Source organism: Sparus aurata, chromosome 6 (assembly GCF_900880675.1).
Source record: "Sparus aurata chromosome 6, fSpaAur1.1, whole genome shotgun sequence".
In the NCBI taxonomy this organism is placed as follows: domain Eukaryota; kingdom Metazoa; phylum Chordata; class Actinopteri; order Spariformes; family Sparidae; genus Sparus; species Sparus aurata.
In genome coordinates this window covers 32,344,714-32,367,377 of record NC_044192.1, presented here as the reverse complement: position 1 = coordinate 32,367,377, position 22,664 = coordinate 32,344,714, and the positions used below count along the sequence as shown (strand labels likewise).

At 40.2% G+C, this 22,664-nt stretch overlaps 1 protein-coding gene across 2 annotated transcripts in view; it reads right to left on the bottom strand.

Annotated features, from left to right (window-relative positions):
- The window catches only part of cntn4 (contactin 4), a 172,343-nt gene that overhangs the window by 70,843 nt on the left and 78,836 nt on the right, over positions 1–22,664 (bottom strand). For both annotated transcript variants that reach the window (XM_030420977.1, XM_030420976.1), the window contains exon 5: positions 20,563–20,658. In XM_030420977.1, the coding sequence (XP_030276837.1) occupies positions 20,563–20,658 (96 nt within the window). The remainder of the gene's footprint in view (positions 1–20,562; positions 20,659–22,664) is intronic.

Here is a 22,664-nt window from a genome sequence, read left to right as displayed (position 1 = left end):
TGATGACTAATTACAGTTCCTCACACAGCCAACTGCAACGGAGGCCGTTTCTAACAGACCGCGGCAACAAAAGGCATGAAACTTCAAATAATTCAAGTCAGCGTAAATCTTAATTTGGCTTCTTTGATATCAGAAGTAACAAAATAACCAGTGTATAAACACATTAATCAGTTCTGAGTCATTTAGAAGCTGATTCAGATAGTAATAATGATAGTTAATTATATAAATGGTTAGTAGGCAGACTCACGGATACTCTATTAAGCACGTTATTGATGCCGATCATTAAAATAAAATCCAGCATCTGGCTCTCAACTAACTGATCATCATTTTTTATGCAATCCTTGTTTTCTAGATATTAGTTCCTGATTAATTCCTTGAAATTAAACATCATATAAATTGCACAACACTTAATATACATTGCATGTTATAAGTTTGAATGAAGACTTAGTTCATATGATTTATCAAGGCAATGGAAAACCACAAATGTTTATCCTTGTTGGATACAGAATTGCTTGTTTCACACAAATCACTACCACAATACTGTTTCTACTCTTCATAACCAAAAACAGGCCCAGTCTCCTTTGTTTCAAGCTGTCACAAATTGCCAAGGGTTAGCAGACATGTTGTTATTGCAGTTACGATTGCAAAGTGAGGGCCAGGATTTTCTAATATGACATCTCAACCGACTTCAAGAGACCAGCCAATGCTGTGACTTATTGCTAACAGGAAGTGGAGCATCATGTTGGCGAGCGCCTGCCAGACTGCTAAAATCAATAAAACAGTGTTAGAGTTTAAATGCCAGCCTTTCCCCAAAGTCACGTAATTGTGTTCGAGTATGTCAAAATGAGCAAAACACACATTTTGATGTCTTGAGATGCCAAAGAATTAATCTGTCTTGCTCTCTCTCTCTCTCTCTATATATATATATATATATATATATGTATATATATATATATATATATATAAAAAAAAATGACTTATCTTTTAATTCATTCAATTATTGAGGAGATAATAAAGTAATATTAATCTAATTACTAACGTATAATAATTAAATACTGACTGTTACTAGAGATGAAACTAAGTCATTATGGGACTGGTCACTATTCCACAGAAAAGTTTTAACAATGACACAATACAGTTTACATCAAATGTTTAAAACCCACTTAAAAATGACTTCATCACTGGCAGCTGTACCACGATCCAACCACCGAAATCATCTCTGCCATGAATTCAGAGGTATCAGAAACGTTTTTCAGAGGTGACTGCCGAGCAGCTATGGCGTCTGAGAAATAAAACCTAAACTCATTTTACAACCCGGTGTCCTGCAATTTCAAGAAATGATGTGAATGATGTGCTCCACATATGTGAAGTGAGGGAAATCATTTTATCACATAATTGTCATAGTTCATGCCTCTATTTATGTTTCAGTCTGCATATAGTATTATAAGTAACAGTCCTGTATGGCCCAGGCTTGTTCATATGAGAACTGCTGCTGGATGAGTTCTTCACATTACTGATGTGAGTTCATCATTCGAATGTCGTGACGTAATGTACTGCTCTGGAGTTTTGCAGCCGGTCTAACTGACAGGCGTGCGCCATTTTCCTGCTGAGCTTAATCAAACCCTACCACTTGTTAGCGGACTAGCAATTAAACAAAACAGCCTAGGAGGAACCCTCCCCTTCGCCTCCCCGTGCTGCTTGGCCATTTATCACAGCGTGATCCTATACTCCTGCTGGCTGAAAGGCGCCAGTGCTGTACTGTACAGGGAGCAAAGGAGGCGGTGGATCAGTACCATTTGAGGCTGGGGCTTATGCTTTGGCCGCTGTGCGTGTGGAACACAGAGTGATGGCACATCAGTCGTCCATGGGGACAAAGGACACTTCAAGGCAGGATAAGGCATGTTGTTTGTTTCCTCTCCAGTGCCTTTGGACTACGGCTGCACCTGCTCTCGTTCTATGTTTAAAACCCTTATGACTACATGGCACAACATGAGCTGCACAATGCCGCAGAGAGCGACAACATAATGAGATATCTCTCACAGCTGGCCCAACAGCCTTCACAAAATCATCCAGGGCATTGATTTTATGGGTTATACAATGCTCCGTGGTATAAAACAGGCCATCTCCAAGACAGAATGTAGAAGAAATCCAGCTGGGAGACAGCATTACAATCACTGCCGTGGTTAGAGCGACTCAGCCTTCTTCTATCATGACGATATCAGCACACCCAAAATTTTAGATGTTTAAAGGGGACATATTTCTCTCATTTTCAGGTTCACAATTTTATTTTAGCTTGCTACTAGAATGGGATAACATGCTTTGATTCGCAAATACGCATCGGTTTCCTGAAACTGTCAAGTTCATCAGCATTGTATTCTCCCTCTGTCTGAAAAGCTCCTGTCTCTTTAAGGCCCCCCATCCTGAGTACCCAGTCTGCTCTGATTGGTCAGCTCACACACACCTGTGCCCGCACCGCTCGCCGTGTCTGCGCTCAGCTAGGCTGCATTAATAGCTTCCGGTTAGCTTCACCTCTACTACGATTCTAGGCATAAATTATGCAAATGTGTGACATAGTCATATCAAGAAGTCATGGAATCAAAGGCGGGAATACTGATGAGGTGTTTAAGGCGCCTCAGGAGAACTGTTTTCTGAGAGAGAGGGGAGCTTCTGTTTGCTCTGGCTTTAAGCTTTTTTTAAATTTCAAGACCTTTTACATGCACAAGAACCTGTACAACACTGAGGGAAAGGGGGAAAAAATGAATATGTCTCCCTTTAAGTCTGGAAAAAAAATGATGTTTCAAAGAGGAACATTTACAATAATCTTGACGTTTAACTACTTGTAAAACGGTTTCTTTTGGGCTGTCCAAAAATCCTTGTTGTACTTCCAAAACATGATCCTTCTAAAGCTTCCAGAAGTCCCTGAAGTCTTCTTTGTGGCTTCCCTCTAGGTTAAAGATCAATTTGCATAAGTCACAATGAATAAAGCTGCTCCGCTCACAAAAGAAGACCGAAGAGCAGCTTCAAAGGACAGGACTCTCTGAATATTCAGGGACTGAACAAGACGTGCAAGTCAAACACGCCTGTCTCCTTACGCAGTTAAGATCACGCCCTGGCTGATTTGTGATAATGTAGAGATGGAGCATGAAGACAAAGATGGTGGGCAGTAATCCCTGAGTAGGCCTATCATCTTTAATAACAGACCAGTCAGGAAAGGGCTCTATCAGTGAAGGGCACCTGTGAATGGACAGGCATACAGTAATGTGTGTATACTGTCAGCTCATGTGTTAGCGTACAGTGTGAGCAGGTTATTCCATGAAGAGAAACAAATTAATCAACAAGTCAGTGTCAGGATAACAATAGTTGAAATGCAACTCTTATGTCGACATATTTGCATTAATTTCAACTTCATGCTTTTGTAGTATGTTTACTTATTAAAACGGCACTCCAGCAATAACTCTGAGTAGGTTCTACTTTCAGATAGGGCTTTGACACAGCCCTGTCTGTGTACAGATATATGTTTTTGACAGAAATCCTTACATCTTTGAATTTTTGATATTATTTGTAGCTGAGGATGGCATACATAGACTTTCAATTTTCACTTTTCAAATTGTTCTAGGTGCCTGCGTCGTTCCTCTTGCATCCTGGGTTTCTGGCAGTTTCACACTCTGCTCTCAGCGTTCTGAAGTCGTGCTGCCGACGCAAAAAGACAACTGGATCGTTTCTGTTGCCCTTAGAGACACAACTATTAACAACACAGGACCATATGTGAGGTTAATTATTCGTTTATTCTGGAGAAGTGAGGGCACACAGCCGGACCGAATTGCGAGGTGCTTGCAGACAAAAAAAGCATAGTGAAAGTGAGATTTAAAGGGCACCAATCTATATGCAGATGGTGTCATTATTCTATAGTAATTATATTGCGTGATAAAAATGTATTTCATAATTTTAAAGCTGCTGCTTGTGATATTGTGTTAATAAAGTGTTAAATAGCTCTATATTTCAACAGTAATCATCGTGCCCCTGCCTACTTTATTCAACCAGGACAGAGAATCCCATGAACAGGCGGTCCTGTCTGCTCATGAATACGCAAAGAACAAGTTTACTCCTGTTTGCTGCTATGTCTGCTGAGTACCGCTGCACGGTCATGTGGTGTCGCAGAGAGGAGGGAGGGGATCGCTAACTGCAAACATACAGACATGAGGTTAGCTCGAACAACGACAAACGCTTTCAGCAGCTTTGAGTTACAGGCTTGTCCCAGTATCACCAAAACAAAGCCAAAAATGAATGTATAGAAAGCTGGCAAACATGTGACAAAATAAATGTGGACTATAGTTAATGCGGTGGGCGAAGATTTCTAAGCCAATTTAGTTTACAAGTCAGTTACACTGAACATACGTATTGCCAGCTGACTCCATTAGCAAACCACCAATATTAACGCAAAATAAAAAAGCTACAAAGCTCCACTGCACTGAATGTGTCATCTGGTGTATAAATTAAATCGATGCGAACCAGAAGACCAGAGAACCAGAGGTTCTTAGAAACTTGTACTCAAAAGGATAAACCTTCAATTCAAATTAATAAGGTCGATACTGATGAAGGAAAGGAAGCCTTACTTTAATCTCCATAAAATATGGGCCAATCCCTAAAAACGCTGAATCTCCTGCAACACTTTGTCATGACCACCATTAATGAATGTTTAATTTATGGTAAATACTAACTGTATTAATTGGTAATTCGCTGTTAACAAACGGTAAATTGCTTTATAAACCATGTATTACGCAATAGTTTACTGTGAAGTTGTTAAAAAATACTGTGGAGTTCATTTCTAAACATTATTTATACGGTCATTATAAAGTTGCAAATTATGTTTATAAATGCTTAATACATGGTTTATAAAGCATTTGACATAACAGTGAAATAACTGATAAATAAAGAATAATTAACTATACATTTGGCATTAGTTAATGATGGCTATCATAAAGAGTTTCCATTTAATTTTATGGTGTTACATGCGCCCACAGTTTGTAACTTTCTGAGATCTGAAAAAAATGAGCCAGGTGATGTCATCAGGGTCGGGCCCTGAGTCGGGTACTGGCGACATCACCTGGCTCATTTTTTTCAGATCTTAGAGAGTTGCTCCAGAGCCATGAAGACATTATAAAACCATTTCTAAGGCTGTGTAGTCCTCTCCATGACAACTAACTTCCCCTTTTCATTTCACTATGGGTATTCACATAAGTATGTATCAATTTGTACATATGTGCATTACCTCCCATTTAAGTTCTGTACGGTGAAAAAAAATATGATGGCTTCATTCAATAAAAGCATCCATTAGAGGACGTACACAGGATGGAGGCCGTACATTTCAGTCTAATTTGTTGTGGCGGTTTCTCTGGCTTTGTAAATATGGCATCATAGAAGTCAACAATGGAAAGATGAGCATGCGCATCGCATTATCCAGTCGCAGTTGATTTGAGGTAGATACACAGAATGCAGCCAATGACAGTAGAATGGGGCAATTGCGCTAAATGACTGCGGCTGCCTCGACTGGCACCCCTCATGTCTCCGTTACAGTCGGTGACGTCAGCTAGCAGTTGAAAAACCAGACGTGTTTTTTTTTTTCTTTCCTGTAATGTGATTAATTTTTACACAATACAGGCCCTGGCCTGCTTCTCTTCCTCCTGCTGCAGCCCCAGAGCACAGCCAGCCACTGACACCCTCCCAGGGGGCTCTCCCTACTGATAAAAGCTATACATATTCATTTGGACGCAGACGATATTCATGACATAGTGGACAACAACAAAAGTATAGGTTCTGGCAACAAACAAAGCAGCCATCTGTCAACACAAAAGGACGTCTGCAGTTTTACTATTCCATCAGGACGCTTTGGCATCATGATGTATTATCAGCATCAGCTGCCTCATCATTTGATATTAATAATATATGTAAGAGCACACTGACAACAATATGAATTTTTAATAACCCAATTACAACACAGTAGAATGTGGGCATGCAGCAAAATGCACAGATTTGGAACAAAATGGTGCACATTCGTCCTTTCACAAGCAGACTGAACAATTCTCTGATTACAGGCATCAGTAGCATGGTATTACATTCATGAGCAGGAGGGTAGTGTCAGACAGGGTAAAACATGCTGATCTGGTACAACATGAACTAGTTTTTCTAAAATACTTCCGGAGCAGAGAGGAGAGCTGAAGCAGCGTGGTCACATGAGAGACGTCCTACAATCAGCAGAGAAACCAAAAAACCTCGCAATTTGGTCCTATTAGAATCCGCACATTCACCGCTTTACATAACAGCGTTGTCGAGAGGTTGCCTCTTCGCACGGAAACAAACAATCAGAAAAAAGATACTCTGCACAACCCTCCTCACTTGAACTACTGTCATCCCACATTGTGTTACTGAGTGCAGTACTCCCATTTCTGCTCCAGGCTCCAAGGATCCTCTGCTTACTGTTTCCTTTACAGGACCGGACAGGATGCACATGCTCTGTGTTCTCAAAGCCTCGGGTGGGAGCAAAGCAGGGACAAAGCACCCACACAATAACAGCAAAAATCCACTCTAAGTGGAGACGCACAAAAGTGATTTCAGTGCTGGCCCGATTTCCCCATTAGAAAATAGAGGTCAGCAGCATTAGGTCCACGACTAAACACAGTAATCGTGTAGTACAAAGAGCGAGGCTGGGTAACACTGGCAGCCCATTAATGCGCTTGGCTTTGAAAAAGACAGAAAGTGACAGGCTCTCAGTTCCTCTCCCTGCCTCTGATCCACAGTGACAGACAGGAGGGGAACTGGACTGCACATTTGGGAGAAACACACATTTTGGAGGCGGCTTGGTTTAAGAAACACGACTCGTGCTGCAACCAGGCTGAGTTAATGCGTTCTCCTTCCTCGGACTCTGCAGATAGTAATCACCATGCATTGGTGGCATGCTCGACATTGGCCTGTCAGATGGAGAGGGAGTGCATGGATGCAGCATGGAGGTGGCAGCCCGCTCTGCCTTTGTGTTCAGATCCAGACTGGCAGAGTGTGTCATGGCTGATCTTCACTCGGGCTTTTCTTCCTGCCTCACTGCTGCTGATGAAAGAGCAGGTAGGGTCTCTGATGACGGTGGTCACATTAGACGACACACAGTAGAGACTAATAACGGTTTCCGCTAAAGTTAATTGACAGTGACTGACATGGATTTCGGCCAGCACCGCTACTATTTTTAGATTTAAGTGGCTGCTAGTTTCACTGTTCAAATATTCAACGACTTTACAGATGGATGCTGTGGTGGTTTTATACAACGTTTTTTTATTGTAAAGCCACTCGGTGTAGATTTGAATAGAATTCAACTTTGGCACCCAAAGTGTTTGATTTGAAAAAGACCCCGCCCCTAATGGATTGGTTGATATAGCAACACATGGGCTGCACCAATTTGTTATTGTCTCCAAATTCTATAATTTTTATTTATTTTTTTTAAATAAAATGTACCTTGATTCAACCATTCCTTGTATAAAACTAAACATTTACTTATTTACTACATATACTTGTACTTTGCTTGAGTATTTCTATTTTCTGTATGGACAGGGCTACCTCGGGATTTATAAGTAGTCACCACTGTGTGTCCTTGGGTTCTCAGCCAGAACCAATCAGGATACAGCCTGGATATAATGACAGCAGTTAATGCTTCTGCGAAAAACCAGAGATGCATCTGAGGTTGACATGTGTACCAAATGTGGCATTACCTGATTTTTAAATGCAGGGGTTGAGGAGGAGGTGGTGGCATTATGACAAACAACAGGGCTGCCAAACAAACAGCCGCAGTTCGAGTCCATTAGGGACATTGCTAACCCTCCTATTGGCGACCAATACCAGCTTTTTTTACCAAGCTGTTTTTGTGGCCAACAAAAGCTGGTATTTTAAGCCAATCCATTATGTTTTTCTAACCCTAACCAAGTGACAAGAGAGAAACAGAAAACTGAACCTAAACAAACGTCATGTTGCAACCTAAAGAAACGTTCAGTTTACATTCATCTGTGGTTTTACAGACACATTCTGAGCTAACACTTATGTATTCTGGGGATGGGTTGCAGGATATCCTCCAAGGCTCCACTGCCTTCTGCAAATGTAGTCACTTCTGGCTCCAAAAAAAATGGTGGCAACAGCCATAATGCCAAACTCAAAGGTTCAGAGTTTTTGAGGTTTTTCCTTTATGCCTACACTGGGATGCTACAATATTAACCTTTACTACGAATTAAAACAGACCAGAAGGAATAACTCTAAAAACTAAAAGCTAAATAACTTAACTTTATGTTGGAATCACAAAATATATATTGAATGGAAAACAGCATTTCCAATATCCTCAGATGTCAAAAACATCAAAATTCTACACCTGGAGGTTCACATTGTAATAGACCTTATAATCACTCGCCATTGGAAGGTACTGGCTATGGTGACGGTTATTATGTTGCAGCAGTCTTGTCCATTTGCATTTTTTAAGACAGTTTGTCGATTCATAGTGGGGGTAAATAAAAACATTGTTTTAGATATTCTATTTCCTCTTTCAGTGATCCCTGTGCTGCTTTTCTTTCCCATTGCTGAATAAATAAATGATGACACTCACACATGTGCAGGAGACTCTGTATATGTGTGTGTGTGTGTGTGTGTGTGTGTGTGGATGTGCGAGCCAGAGAGCAGCAAAAGTAGAAAAGAGCAGACAAGGTTTGACACACATGCTGTATATTTTATTCAGCACGAGATGACTGAAGGTGTGACTGGCCTGGTTTGCTTTTTCTCACATATCTGTCTCAGCTCTTCATCCTGGGCTTTGTCCTCCTCACACTGACATTTCCATCTAATCTGTCATGTGTACTGTAGTAAACCTTATCTTGGACTTATAAAATACAGGGTATGCTAACATTGTATTTTATCCTTTACACTATGTTGCTATGTGTATTTGTAAACATATAGGGAGATCTTGTTGCATATCACCGCGGTACACATCATGTATTTGACATGTCATGGTGATCCTACTAATTGACAGACCCATGCTTTTAGTAGTTTTTTTATTTTTTAGTTAGTAAGTCATTTTACTACTGTTTATTATTTCTATTGCCTTTCCAGATGAGGATTATGCTATTGGATTTCTGTGAATTTGTGCTATACAAACAAACATTGATTGATTGATTGATTTTTTTCCCCCAATCATGTGGTTTGTGTTTTCCAAAATGTGAAAATCAATAAACTCGAAGTCATAAAAAGTAGTAGAAAGTCTTTATGTTGTGAACAAAAAAAAAAAAAAAAATCACAACTTCAATCCTACCACAGTATTTTTAAATAAAGAAAAAAATCTATATAAAGTATTCAGTGTGTAATTAAATCTAAAATATATGGAGAATCTTTTGTTATCTTGTTAAATTAACCATCAAGGAGCAAAGCGGCAGAAAAGTTGCCTCGTAAAAAATACATTAAATGTGCTCAAAAGAAATCAAGTTAGCATTCATTATAATCTCTATTTCACTACCATTTTAATCTTCAGTGTCCAGCTCCAATTGTAACTTATTCAAAAAAGGACACAACAGAGACATGTGCCTCTGAGAAATCCAAATGTTATGACTGTAACTTGTATTCCCTGAAGAAGAGCAACGGTATTGCAACATACTGTCTGATGCAGCTTGGGTACAGACTCTGGCTTGCATCATTCTTTCAACAGGTAAAACTGAACGCACTGGGACATATGGGACAACATGGATCCTCAGCGGCCCTGCTCTCATGAGACAGCTGCTTACGCTAACACAGTTCCTGTTCTGCTGCAGGCCAATACCCTTATATTATATGAGGAAACCTTGCTAGTTCAAAAAAAATACATGAATAATTATGCTTTTTATACAATATGTCATTGGCATTCTAAAAGATTATTCCACCCTTTTAAAATTGCGCTCCTTTTATATTGTCTGACTTATGATGGACGGATAAAAAAAAAAAGGATTAAAATCTATCTAACTTTTTCACATTTTGAGTTGTACACCCAAGACCTGGAGGGATGGAATTTTCCTTTGTCATTTCTGCCATTAAAGGTCTCTCAATCAGAACCAAACAAAATACATAAGTTGCATGGGTTAGGGTTGTCCTCTCTGCAGATAAAACTCAAACAACGGGAAGGAGTGTTGGACAAGGTAATGTTTTTAAGTAGTATTTTTTTTTTTTCTCACATTCAACGACTTATACGAAATATTTTTAGAAAAATCTAAATAATAAAAAATAAACAACCAAGTACCAGTTTGGTTTTAGATATTTTAATGCAGGAGATAATTCTAAGATAATTGTGTTTTTATTTTAATGAATTTTCTGGTGCTAGCTGGTAATTTCCACTGTGCTTTGACACTTCAATGAGACACTGATAAATTAAATTACAGCTGCAACAATACTTTATCAGTAGAACCAACAAATGCCAGCATTCTAATTGTAAAGATTTGTTGATTTTCTCAGTTGAGAAAGTAATTCTTAGGCTATATCGCAATACCGGAACTAGCGGAAAAGTCTGGCAAGTTCAGAAAATGACAAATAATAATGCAGCCTTGATAAAACAGGAAAAGACAACACTTTTGTCATATCACAACATAACAACCAAAATCCAAGACGATGTGTAGTCTCTTCTAACTATAACGACGTGATATCAATATATTTCCAATTTATCAGTTATGCCTTAATATTTGACCTTCAAATATTAAATGACGCAAACATACATAACGCAGAATATGAGGCATCTACAATTTAGGTGAACCAGCCTGTTTCAGTAACCTCACACAGCCTGAGAGTAGCAAACAGTCCACCACTAATTGACCCGAACTCCTTGCGGCAGGAGATGCAGCAATACAGCTGTAAAGGCTGGCCGGCTATGAGGTGTTATGGATTCGATTTAAAACTCTGGTCCAGTGCTCTGCTAAGCAAGCAGGGTGCTGTGGACGGAGCTGTCATGTTTTCGACAATTGTTATTTTCCCCTTGCACAGCAGGTGACAGCGCATTTCTTCTGGGATGAAATCCCCACAGGCACCAAGGGATTTGTGTTTATGTAGCGGCACCGGGGAGCCTGAGGACATGACGTGTGACTGCAGCCCAGCAGAGAGGATGGAGGTGGTTACACACAACCAAGAGGAAACATTCACCTCTGAGTTTACTTCTTTACATGTTTTGTACAAACACGTGCGATCAGGGTGAACATGCATATATATATGGACCTACAGCATGTTACAAAACCTTTAGTTCTTCCTCTCTTCTTGGCTTTCATACCCCCCCACACACACTTCAGATGCAACAATAACAGCAGTTATGTGTACTGTACACTTTAAGAGGCTTAAAGGGAGATTTAGGAAGCATGTCACTCACACATGTCTTCTGGGAAATGTGTGCTCGCTACACTCAGACTCCTCTGTGACCTTTTCATACGTGATTAGAAACTCCAATCAACTCAGAGTGTCACTGCCTGGAAATACACTCTATCCCATTTCATGCCGCTGTCATGTCGTTGGCTGTTTGTCACTGAAGTTTCTCCTCCCTGTAAGGTAACTGAGCAACGTTTCGTCAGAACTGTGAGGGGTTTGGAGAAAAGGCTCCGTGAGCTCAACACTGGATCGTGTGACAGTAACGTGAGATATTATTTCAGAGAGCTGAAGTCCCCAGACGGATGAAGAGGACCAAATATGACTCAATGTGGGATTGCGAAAGGAGATTACTCACGGAGATTGTGAAATGTGTCATCTACTAATCAGATTAAGAGCAGAATAATCCCTGATGGAAAAAAAAAAGAGAAACTACTAAATATGAATCATCTACAGTATTATCAACAAACGCGACTGGAGTAAACATGTCCTTCCTCATAGTGAAACTCTGACGTTGCCTCCATCCCAGAGCCCCTTCAAAACAATCTCGCATTTTGTTCTTGAAAGTCACAATCATTTTTAGGATATTGAAGGGCTTGAATACTGTTGCTAGGCAACTGACAACAAAGATGAATGTTGCTTTGTGTCCTTAGGTAATTAGAAAAGAATAGATAAAACACACACATCTCAGTAAATTAGAAAATGTATCTATTTGTTTATGTATATAAATTATGAATAGCCCATCATCATTCAGATTGTCTCTTGTCATGAACTTGATGAACTCCCGTGTGAAGGCACCAGCAGCATCCATATTGGCATCTTTCTACATTGCTTCTGCTTAATAATTCTGCTTTAATAATACAAGTTTCAATAGTTTTTTTTTTTCATGGTCATTATAAACAGTACAGTGCCTCAATACTCAAAGGGGCCACAGATAGCAGGAACCAGCTGAATAAAGGTCCAATCAAAGTAATGTTTTCTTTCTGTTTCCTCCCCTGGGATCCGATTTCTGAATTAAAAGGTTCCTTCAGCTACTGTTGTCTGCGTTGTCCCCACTGTTTAGTCTTGTCATTTCTATGTGTAATTTTATACAACGGTGATGATCTGTCGTATGGTTTGTACAATCAACTTCTGTCTCACAACAAACCGTCTGCATTCACCACCTGTTCTGCAGCAGTTGATACAGAGGAGGTTGACAAATAATAGATGCTAATCAGTTATGATAACTTTGTTTTTTACTCTCCGGGTTTCTTTTCCATCAAAGAGGATACTTAATGCTTTAATGCGTATGAATGTGATGTGAATGATATGTTATGGCCTTTACTGTCACCACATCACAAGCCCGTTCAACACCTGAAAGATTTTGCCGCTGTTTGTTAAACAGCACCACTGTCAACAAAACAACACATTTGAGAATATCTAGCCAAGTGTGAGGGACTAGCAGAGTCCCTCACACCCTGTGATCCTGGGAGCTATGTTGTCAGGGGCAACAGATGCAGGTCAGGTCTCCCAGGACAAACTGATCTCAGGGGGATGGACCAGGCTAAGAGTTACTAAAGAAGACCCTATGATTCGGCAGTCACAGGTACAGAATACCTCGCCAAGCAAAGGGACATCAGACCAGGGAGCACGGCAGTTGGCCATTGTGGCCCAGCCAGGCGGGGCCGTAATGACAACGTAGGGCTGCCCCACTGTGAGCTTACCACCCACAGAGGAGAGAGAGATGGGTTTGGGTGCAGTGTGTACTGGGCAGCGGCTTAGGGGGACCCGGGCATCCTGACCCCTGGCTTTTACTGCAATCGGTAAAACTCTTAGTTATTTTAATAGTTACATTTTTAGACGACCTCCAAGCCACTTCGAACAGATCGTTACACTGTGAATTTTTAATTGTCAGGTCAGAACGGATGGAATGTAAACTCTTTACATTACAGTTGAATGTTTGTTTGAATTTCACATAAAAAGACAACAACAACAGACTCTTTTTACCACCATGAAAGGACCTGAATCGGGCCCCTGTGTGTTTTTTTTCCTTTAACTAATTACTCGTCTGTATCTTGCATTGTCTCACCAAATGGCTTGGTTCATATTTTCAACAGTATGTATCTTGTTAAAGTATAGTGTAGACACAGCACACATCCACTAAACACACACCATATTATGGGTGCTTCCGCATTACGCCGCAGATGTGTGCTGTCCTACTAGCAGCACTCTAACACACTCCCACGCTTCCATATTCCCTCAAGATGTCTCCTTCTATAACATTCCACACCCATATCCCATGCTCTTTCTTCTGTCCGGACACCTCCTCCTGCATGACTGAGTCCGCGCTGCATACATTGGGCAGGACAGCTGTCTGCCATACATAATGCGTCCTCTGAGAGTGCCCCCCCCCCCTCCGGCAGGTGGAGACCCACCAGAGCATTGGGCATACACAGTGGTCCCATCACTATGGGAAGGTCTGCAAACATATGGTGCTGAATAGAGATGTGCAGAGGTTTTCCTTGGATGTGCCACCCACATGCAGAATTTGATTAAAATGCAATGAGGTCCTCGTGAGGCAGGGAAGCTGGTCTAACAGTCATTATTGTCTTGTTATTGGCTGTCAGGCCGCTGATGCACACTGAGATGCATTTCCTGTGTGTCACAGCGATGTTGTGAAATATGACTGCAGATGAATGAACACCTGGAAGATTTCTCCAAGTCTAAGCATGCTGAACACTCCGAGCACTGACTATGTATCATCATGTTTTTTTCATATTTCATATTTTCTCATTCATAGTACGGTATTCAGGGGTTTGGGGCAGTGTTGCTATGCTTTATTACACCTGCTCAAAGCAGCCTGATGCAACATCAAACTGTCCAATATTCCCTCTATTCAAAAAGCAGGGAAACTGGCTCACGAATAGGTCCTTGTAATGGCAATCAGGAGGGTGTCACCTACACAAACAAAGGTAACAGCAGAAACATTTATAGTCATTTCCATCAATTCTAAATCGTCAAGACAGGAAAGTCTTCTCTTCAGGTCAAACAGCCCTCGGAATCAAGAAAAATACATTTCATGAATACAAAATTGCATCCCATTATCATCATCTCTCTCTCTCTTTGAGGCGGCCTGCAGACTTTTATATTTCCTCACATCCAGGGCATATTCTCTATGTCATGGTGTTGTAGCTGGCTTTTTCCTCATTTAGTCATCTTGTTTCAGGGAATTTATGTGAAAACATATACCACTGCATATCTTTTGACAGGCCAAACAGATTTGCAATAAAATAATAACACAACTGAGATTGATGACTGAGCCGCGTCCCAATTTCTTGCCCAAAGTTAAGCTAGAAGAACATTTTTCTCTGCAGCGCCACAGCTTATGACTAGTTTCCAATATATTATGACTGTTTCTGATCATAAAACTGAAGAAACCCACTTTCTAACGTACACACATGCATACATACATGAATGTTGAGAGAGATTTACGTTTAAAGTAGCACACTGAATCAATGTTTTTTTTTTTCTAGCAAATTACTGTCATACCTAACCATGTTGTGCATTTTCCAGAACTCCGAAAACATGAGAATACACAACAATTAGCCAAATCTAACTGCTCTGCCAGTGAAATGCTGATTGACTTGAGGGCTTTTCTATCTTCTACCGAACAAATGTACTGTAACAGTGACCAAAACTGCAACGCAGACCACTGAAGTAAAAATGCAGTGACATAAGTTGTAATAGATTACACTATTCCAAAAAAAACAGGTCACAAATTTTAAGTCTAATATTTCTAAAGTCATTACCTTAAAAAGCTGGACACTGTGGTCTTTAGCAAACACTACTCAAACAGGAGGATACAGTGCATTCATTAGTGACTACTGTTAGCAGTGAATCAATACACATTTGGTGCTTTACTTTAGTATTTTCAATAAATGAACTACAGTGTGTTCAATTTAAGGAAGGAACATGATACGCAGTGCAACAGTGTTGCTAATGCTTACCATTTTGTTTCAGAGCCTTATGGCACAGAGGAAGAAGATATATCACGATTTGATAACTGAGCTAGGAAAAAAAAAGACAAACCTGCTGGTCTTTAAAGGGTTTTCAAAAGGCCAAAGAAGTATCTGCAGTGTGCTCCTGACTTTCCTAAAATTAGCAATTCAAAATAATAACTTTATGCAAATAAATAAATCAAACACTGAGTGCTGCACAGTGAGCAATCACCAGGTGTAATTCAGTTTATTATGACAAATTATCATTCAGTACATATCATGCTACTCATTTCCTTTCCAGGCCAATTACATTTTAATCAATTCAAAATATAAATGAATCTTCAGCTTGCTGACTAATGACAAACCCTTCTGTTAAGCACACATCCAAATCAACATTTCAGTCTCTTTGATTTCACCATGATGTCGAAGAAACAAATCTCAATTGCCAGATTACCGGCGTTCTTCCTGCAACAAGCTGAGGCGAGTGCCATTTTAGGTATAACAAATGCAACATACATCGGGTCAACAAAGAATACCGATAGTGGAAAAACATTTAGGCCTTTGCCTGCAAACTGTTTTTTATTGTTGCCAGTTTGAATAGTCTGACGATGCGACCAGCAGCACGGGCGAATGTCTGTTTGTGTGTGTGTTTGTGTGTGTGTTTGTGTGTGTGTAGTTGTGTGTGTGTGTGTGTGTGTGTGTGTGTGAGACATTCATTAGAGCATGCTCTGCATAACTGCGTCTAAGTGTGTGAACAGCTCCACCATCTCAAAGAGAGTCCAACATTGGACTAATTGATTCTGCATAGTCTCAGCTAAGGGAAATGAGTTGGTCTGTCAATCACTATAAAAGGAAGATGGAAAAAAAGTGCAATTGAAACAGACTTTGCAAAAAAAACCCAGGACTAACCAATGTATGTGACTTACAGGTCACTCACACTGGAATTCCACTGGTTGAATGTACGTTGCGGAATGGCTCCGCTACGGTTTGCTCCGTGCTCCGTCATCAGTCAATCACCACCAGCTGCATTTTGAGTGCAGCACAGCGCAGCACTGGCGGACAGCTAGAGTTGCAAGTTCCCTGATCGGATGTTATGTTGTCGTTTCGGTGTCTTTGCTCAATTTGGCCGATCGTGATTGTCCGTCATTTGCCGTTTTTTTTTTTTTGTGATTATTTAATGTCACCTGATCATTGCCTGTTTCTCTGCAATGGTTTAATTAGGGTTCCAACACATTTTCATTTCACAATTCCTTACTTTTCCAGAACTAATTCCCAGTTGTATAAATAATCATATATTAATGTTTCCCCCATATTTTTTTGTCTCTTTTACAAATAAGGATTGTAAATGAGTTGAAAATGAAGCTTTCCTTCTGCAGAGAAGATCAGTTTACATTTCTGATAGCTACATTGCTGCATAACTGAAACAATGTTCAGATATGCTTAATTTTAATTCAAAGACACTGGAGGGTTTTCTTTCTCGTCGTCTGTGTCTTTGGTAAGGATTTAAGGCATTTGATGGATAGTGGGTTCAATTGCAAACCACACTTCTTACCTTGCTTTAAACGACCTGTAGCTCTGGAGCCCGCTCTCTCAGGTAGTGGCAAAAGCCTGCTCCAAACACCAAGCTCTGCGTGAATTATCAATTTATTTATAAAATTCCGAATTTTGGTTGAAGAGCACAAATATTCCTCCCTACTTTCTTTTCTTTTTTCTGTGGCCTTGCTCTTCTTATTATCTGCCCAATAATAGCTGAAATATGATCCATCTGAGCTTCGTAGAACAGCTGGAAATCAATACTGTATCACTGTATTACTGTATTAAAACTCCAACTCTACCATCAGGTTTAAGGTTTAGCTCTTTTGCCCATGGAGAAAGAAATTATGCTGAACCTTGCTGCAGTGCTACTTTAACTGCTGTGCATGTTTGACCTTACTCCTGAATACAAGTAAAAAATAATTGCAATGTAACCGTTGTTCACTGCATGCCTTCTAGAGGACAGATTACAATTTAAATCTTGTAGTCCATAAGTAACATTACAAGCGTTCCTTAATTCTCAATAAAAACAATGAATTATATGTGAAATATTTGAATATTTTCAAATATAAGAAACAAAAACTACAACAATGCAACAAAACAAAAGAAAACAACTTTAACGTAACAAAACAAAAATGACTCACTAACTAACTTCTTTTGATGCGGGAGGAATCTGGAGCGCCGGAGTAATTTCACAAAGCACACTGAAAGGCCCCAGGACCTTGTGAGGTAACAGTACCAACCACTGAGCAACCACGCTTCCATACTCAACCATGCAAGGTGCCGACCAGCACATCAGGAGCAGTCTGGGCTTCAGTATCTTGCCCAAGGACACTTTGACATGCAGACCAGGGGAATCGAACAAGCAACCTTCTGAGTACAAGACGCTGGCTCTACCTCTGAGCCGCGCAGTCCTATTGCCACCTTGTTTTCCTCTGGTAATTCCGGTCACCAGCCTGGACTGCTGGACCTCTCCTCCTTCCTGAAATATGGCAAGGTGTGTATTCCAGCACACAGCAAGTGGTCAGCTGGCTGACTCAGCAGATCCGCCGTAGTTAACATACAAGTAAACAGTTTCCAGGGAAGAGGTGCAACATGTCTACCTCCTCTCCTTCATCAGGTCCATAAGGATTCTGTCCAGCATCTCAAGGACCAGGCAGGACAGGCTGTCGAACCTGAAACTTAACATGTTGTTTTTCTCTGGGTCAAGAGCCCGAATTGCTTCCAGCATTTCCACCTTCCTCTGAATGATGTGTTCTTCATTGCATGGATCTTTACTGCTGCCGTTTGAGGCACTTGGCAACTTTGCCAAAACATCCCTCTCCATTAAAGTCCATTACCAGGTAACAGGTTGAGTTGGTACCTGTGTCCATCATGGCCTCTGTACCTGAAATGGTGCAGACGGCATCTCCATGTTCTATACCTTTAAATTACCTTTAAGTTGAAGTGCAATTTTCGGTACCAGTGGCCTTCGCAAAATGTGTAGAGAAGCTGTGTAAGTCTTGATATGGTGTCTCATTCTCTCTGGTGCGTGAATGGATTGATGTTAATAGAGCTGAATGTCTTGAGTGCTGATATACAGTATGTCGCAGTGTGTGCTGGTACATTTATTGGTGAATTTTCAGGCTTGCTATATTCTCAATTAATGTCTTGGTCGAAAGCAGGGAGGCAAATATGCTTCAACAAAGCTACATTTTAACCATCACACGTCAGGGGTTTGAGACAAGACGAGCCAGTGTAAACCAAAGGCACACAAAACACTCTGCGTTAAACTCCATCTGCTTAATGCAAGAGGAACCTTGATATGAGCCAAGTGACGAGTTAGTTTATCCAACTGAATGACATGGTGATAGTGGCTTCTATTATAGCTGAGAAACACAACTCACCAAAATGGACTTGTAATTGACAGCTTGTATTGGCTCTGTATATTAGTGGGGAGACAAGTGTCTTCAGGGGGCTTTTCATGTGCCGAAAGATGCCTGACATGCTGGAATTATTTCCCAATTGGTCTTAGGAGCCAAACCTTAATTGTATTACTGCCGCATAAATTGGCAGATATGAAAAGAGTCAGCGGAGCAACTGTTCACAGTACAAACATATACAAGCGTATCAGGAGAATTAATTGCAAATAAATCTAAAACATTCACATCGCCACAGAGCCGGCCAAGCTTTCACCAGGTAAAATCCCCCCATCAGGATACAAGCTCTAAACATTACAATCAATTCAAGACAGCAGTGTTTTATACAACAGCAGACCAGTGCAAGAATCAGTGATATGTGTTAGGTGGCTGTCAGTGGGGTGAATGTAATCCAAGCAGCTGCTGCATTTTAGCGGTTCCAGTAAGTGAAGTGAAGAAGCTACGAAAGGACACATCTGCTGCAATTAGACAGAAAATATGAGGAACTTTGCCAGAAACCTAAGTTTAAACTCTAAATAAATTTAGCTTCATACCAGCCACATGGTGCGCCCAATTCATGCCACATGTTCCTTGATTATCTGTGGAGTGTGTAGCAGCTGAAGGAAAAAAACAGTGGGCCTGTTTGCAGAGAACTACCTTTGCAGTGGTATAAACGGAAAGTTTTGACATTTCTGGGAAATACTTTTCGACTTTCTTGCAGCGAGTTAGGTCCAAAAAATGACACCACTCTCATATCTGCTTGGAGTATGGACAAGGTGAGCATGCCTATGGACTCAAAGCTATCTTGGCAAGCTGGAAGTAACTGTAAAGAATACATGTGTAAAACATGTATTCTTTATTTTCAAAGACAGTAAAATAAAAAAAAATCCTGTCAATCTATCGCTCCAGATAAGATGTATATCTTTCCTGTAACCTTTTCCGGCCTGCATAATCCATTTCATTTTTAAGTATGTCTCATTGCAGAAGCCGAAGATGCGCCAACATCCATTTCAGTTTGACTTCAATTTAGGCTCTAAAATTACTTGGCTGGGTTTAGGCACTAAAACTACTTGGCGTAGTTATGACATTAAAGTACTTGGTTTGGTTAAAGTACTAAAACTACTGGGTTAAATTTGTTAAAGCAGTTCCGAAAACATCCATACATTACGTATGTTAGCTTAGTTACATTATGTACGTGATGACTTAACTTAAGTTAGAAACAAATCACCGCTAAGTTTTACTTTCACACACAGTGCTTACCCTAAGGCCAATTCAATCTTTGCTTCAGCTGAGTATTTTGTACATAAATGTTAATACTAATCTTCTCATCTGACTCAATGCAAAAACAAACGAGGTAACATTTTATTTGTTCGTTATCATTCTAATGCATCCAGGGCACTGTTTGCCTTCAGACTGAGAACAGACAATATTTAACATGGAATTGAGGTGGAGAAATAAAGCTCTAATCAAAGCAGACTCAGCAATTCTCGCGGCCTAACCACGACTGATCGCACCCAAGCATCACAGAAATCACTTTGAAATCATTCAGTCCCCCATAGTGGCAGATGGAGTAAGGTGTTGATTACCAAGCCAAAGGTGTCATTGAAACAGCTGGATCCTCAACAGCACCGGCCCAAACCAAACACTAAGAGCTTCAAACTGCAAATCCCATCTGAGCACATTTTACAATTAGGATCTCATTCTGTTTTCTGCTTTTCAGTCAGCCAGCCCGTAAGACATAATAAAAAACTGAGAATGCATTACTTTACCTCCAGAATGTGGTGGTGGGCCACACAGCAGAACCACTCCTTGACCTTCACGCACTGACACAGAGCTTCTTCTGTGTGTCTTGAAGTTTTCCAAGTCTGAAAATTACAAAAAAGGGCAGTAAGTAAAACATCCCCACAAGTCAGAGGCTGATACATCTGATCCTTGAACACATGAAAGCCCTGCTATGAACAAATGACTGTTTTTCTCATTGCGCTGTTTTGCTTGCTTCTTACTCTTATTCAAGGTCACAGCCTATCAGCCTATGGAGCCTAAAGCAGAGTGCAGCAGGCGGAGAGACACTCACAACAGGTTGGCACTTTATTATAGAGCTCACACAGATAAACACACCACACACTCACACAGCACCAAACCATCCCTGCCCTATATTTCTAAAGCCTGACCCTGACAAATACAGTTCTTGTAAACTCCAAGGGGCCAAAGTTCAACCCCACACTGTTTGTGTGAGACGGCAGTGCAAACCACCGACCAACTGCAGAACCCTCATAAACAAATTATATACGGCAACACCATCGTCTCTGTCTATTCCACTGTAAGGAACATTTTGAGGAGTGAAAATTCTTTGGGTGGTAAACACCCTTTGGCTTCGCCTCAGGCCAAATCACCCCCGTCTGCGTCTGTGTATATTTTGGATATCCAAGGCTCACTGTGATGCTGCCACAAGTATCAAAACGGAGTGAATTAAAGGATCCCAATGGGAACTTTTGCATGAAAAAGACAGCAATGACTGCTTAACTATTTTAGAAGTTGAGAATGCTAAGAAGCTGAAGCCCCTAACTTGTCTGCTCAAGGGTTGGATCTAAGGGATTTGTGTTAGATAAGCAAAATTAGCATATTCGGACAAACAAAAGTATACAAGACTAGATAATGTTGTATGTTGTTTTTTAACATGCATTTATTTGGTTTGGCTTTGGTGTTATTTATTAAATGTAATGATATTAGCTAGGCGTTGGAAGTCTGGATGTTTAATTGCGAATATCAATGCAGATGAAAAATACAGACATATAAAGAAAATACACATTTTTAATTTTTTACATTGGGATGTTTACAATGTTTTTTTAGTGGTGGTTTTAATGGTGGTTTTTTTTGAGGATTTTCTTTTTTTTTTTAATCTGATGATTTGCATTTTCTTCCCTCCCTACTACCAAACACATTTTTAGAGCATCAGAAGACCTTGTTTACTGCACAACTGCAGTGGGCCATGTTGTCTTGGTGCAGGAAACAACTCACTTTGAATCTGGCAGGATATGAATGCTGGGTAAAAATGCAGTTTAAACTGATCTGCCCTTTTAAAATTGACTGGGAATTTTGATTACAAAAAAACAAACCCAAAAACTATAAAAGATTATTTATGATAAGCATAAATAAAACATCAGGATATCACGATACAACTTGCTGAAAAGCATCTCTGGAAAATCTTAAAAATATATCTGGTTACTTTAAATGTCCACAAAAGATTCAAAAAGAAAATCCATTCATGGGGAGCCTTGGACCAAAAATAAATGTGCGCTTCCATCCATCCATTACTTGCTGCAAATATAATAAATAATAAAAAAAGATCCAGCAAAACCTAAATGAACAAAATGTGTGAAATGTGCTGGAAAAATAATTATTCTAGTTGTTTTATGTATCAATGTGAAGGGCGTCCACACAGATTGGATGCCTTCATGTGCTGCAGTTTCTCCCCAATTCAGCTTAATTCTTTTTTAATCGTGTGCACTTTGTTACATTTAGTTTTTAGTGACTGACAATTTTTTCACACCAGTCAAATGTCAAATTTTTTTTCTGTAGTGAAGACCACACCATAAACCTAGACCAAGTCATAAACAAGACCAGGGTGTATCAACACAGAGACTAAACCAAGAATTTGAGGGGATGAGACCAAGTCAGACAAAGACCAAGGCTGGGTGACACTCAGACCAGTGTGAGTCCCACAGTGCACGACACACTTACCATGAAATATGAAATATAAAACATGCAAACCACAAACAGCATTCCCATAATAAACACCCACAGATGTGTGTGTTTATGTAAGTGTACCATGAGAACTGCCTCATAAAATAATCAAAAGGCATTGCTTTGG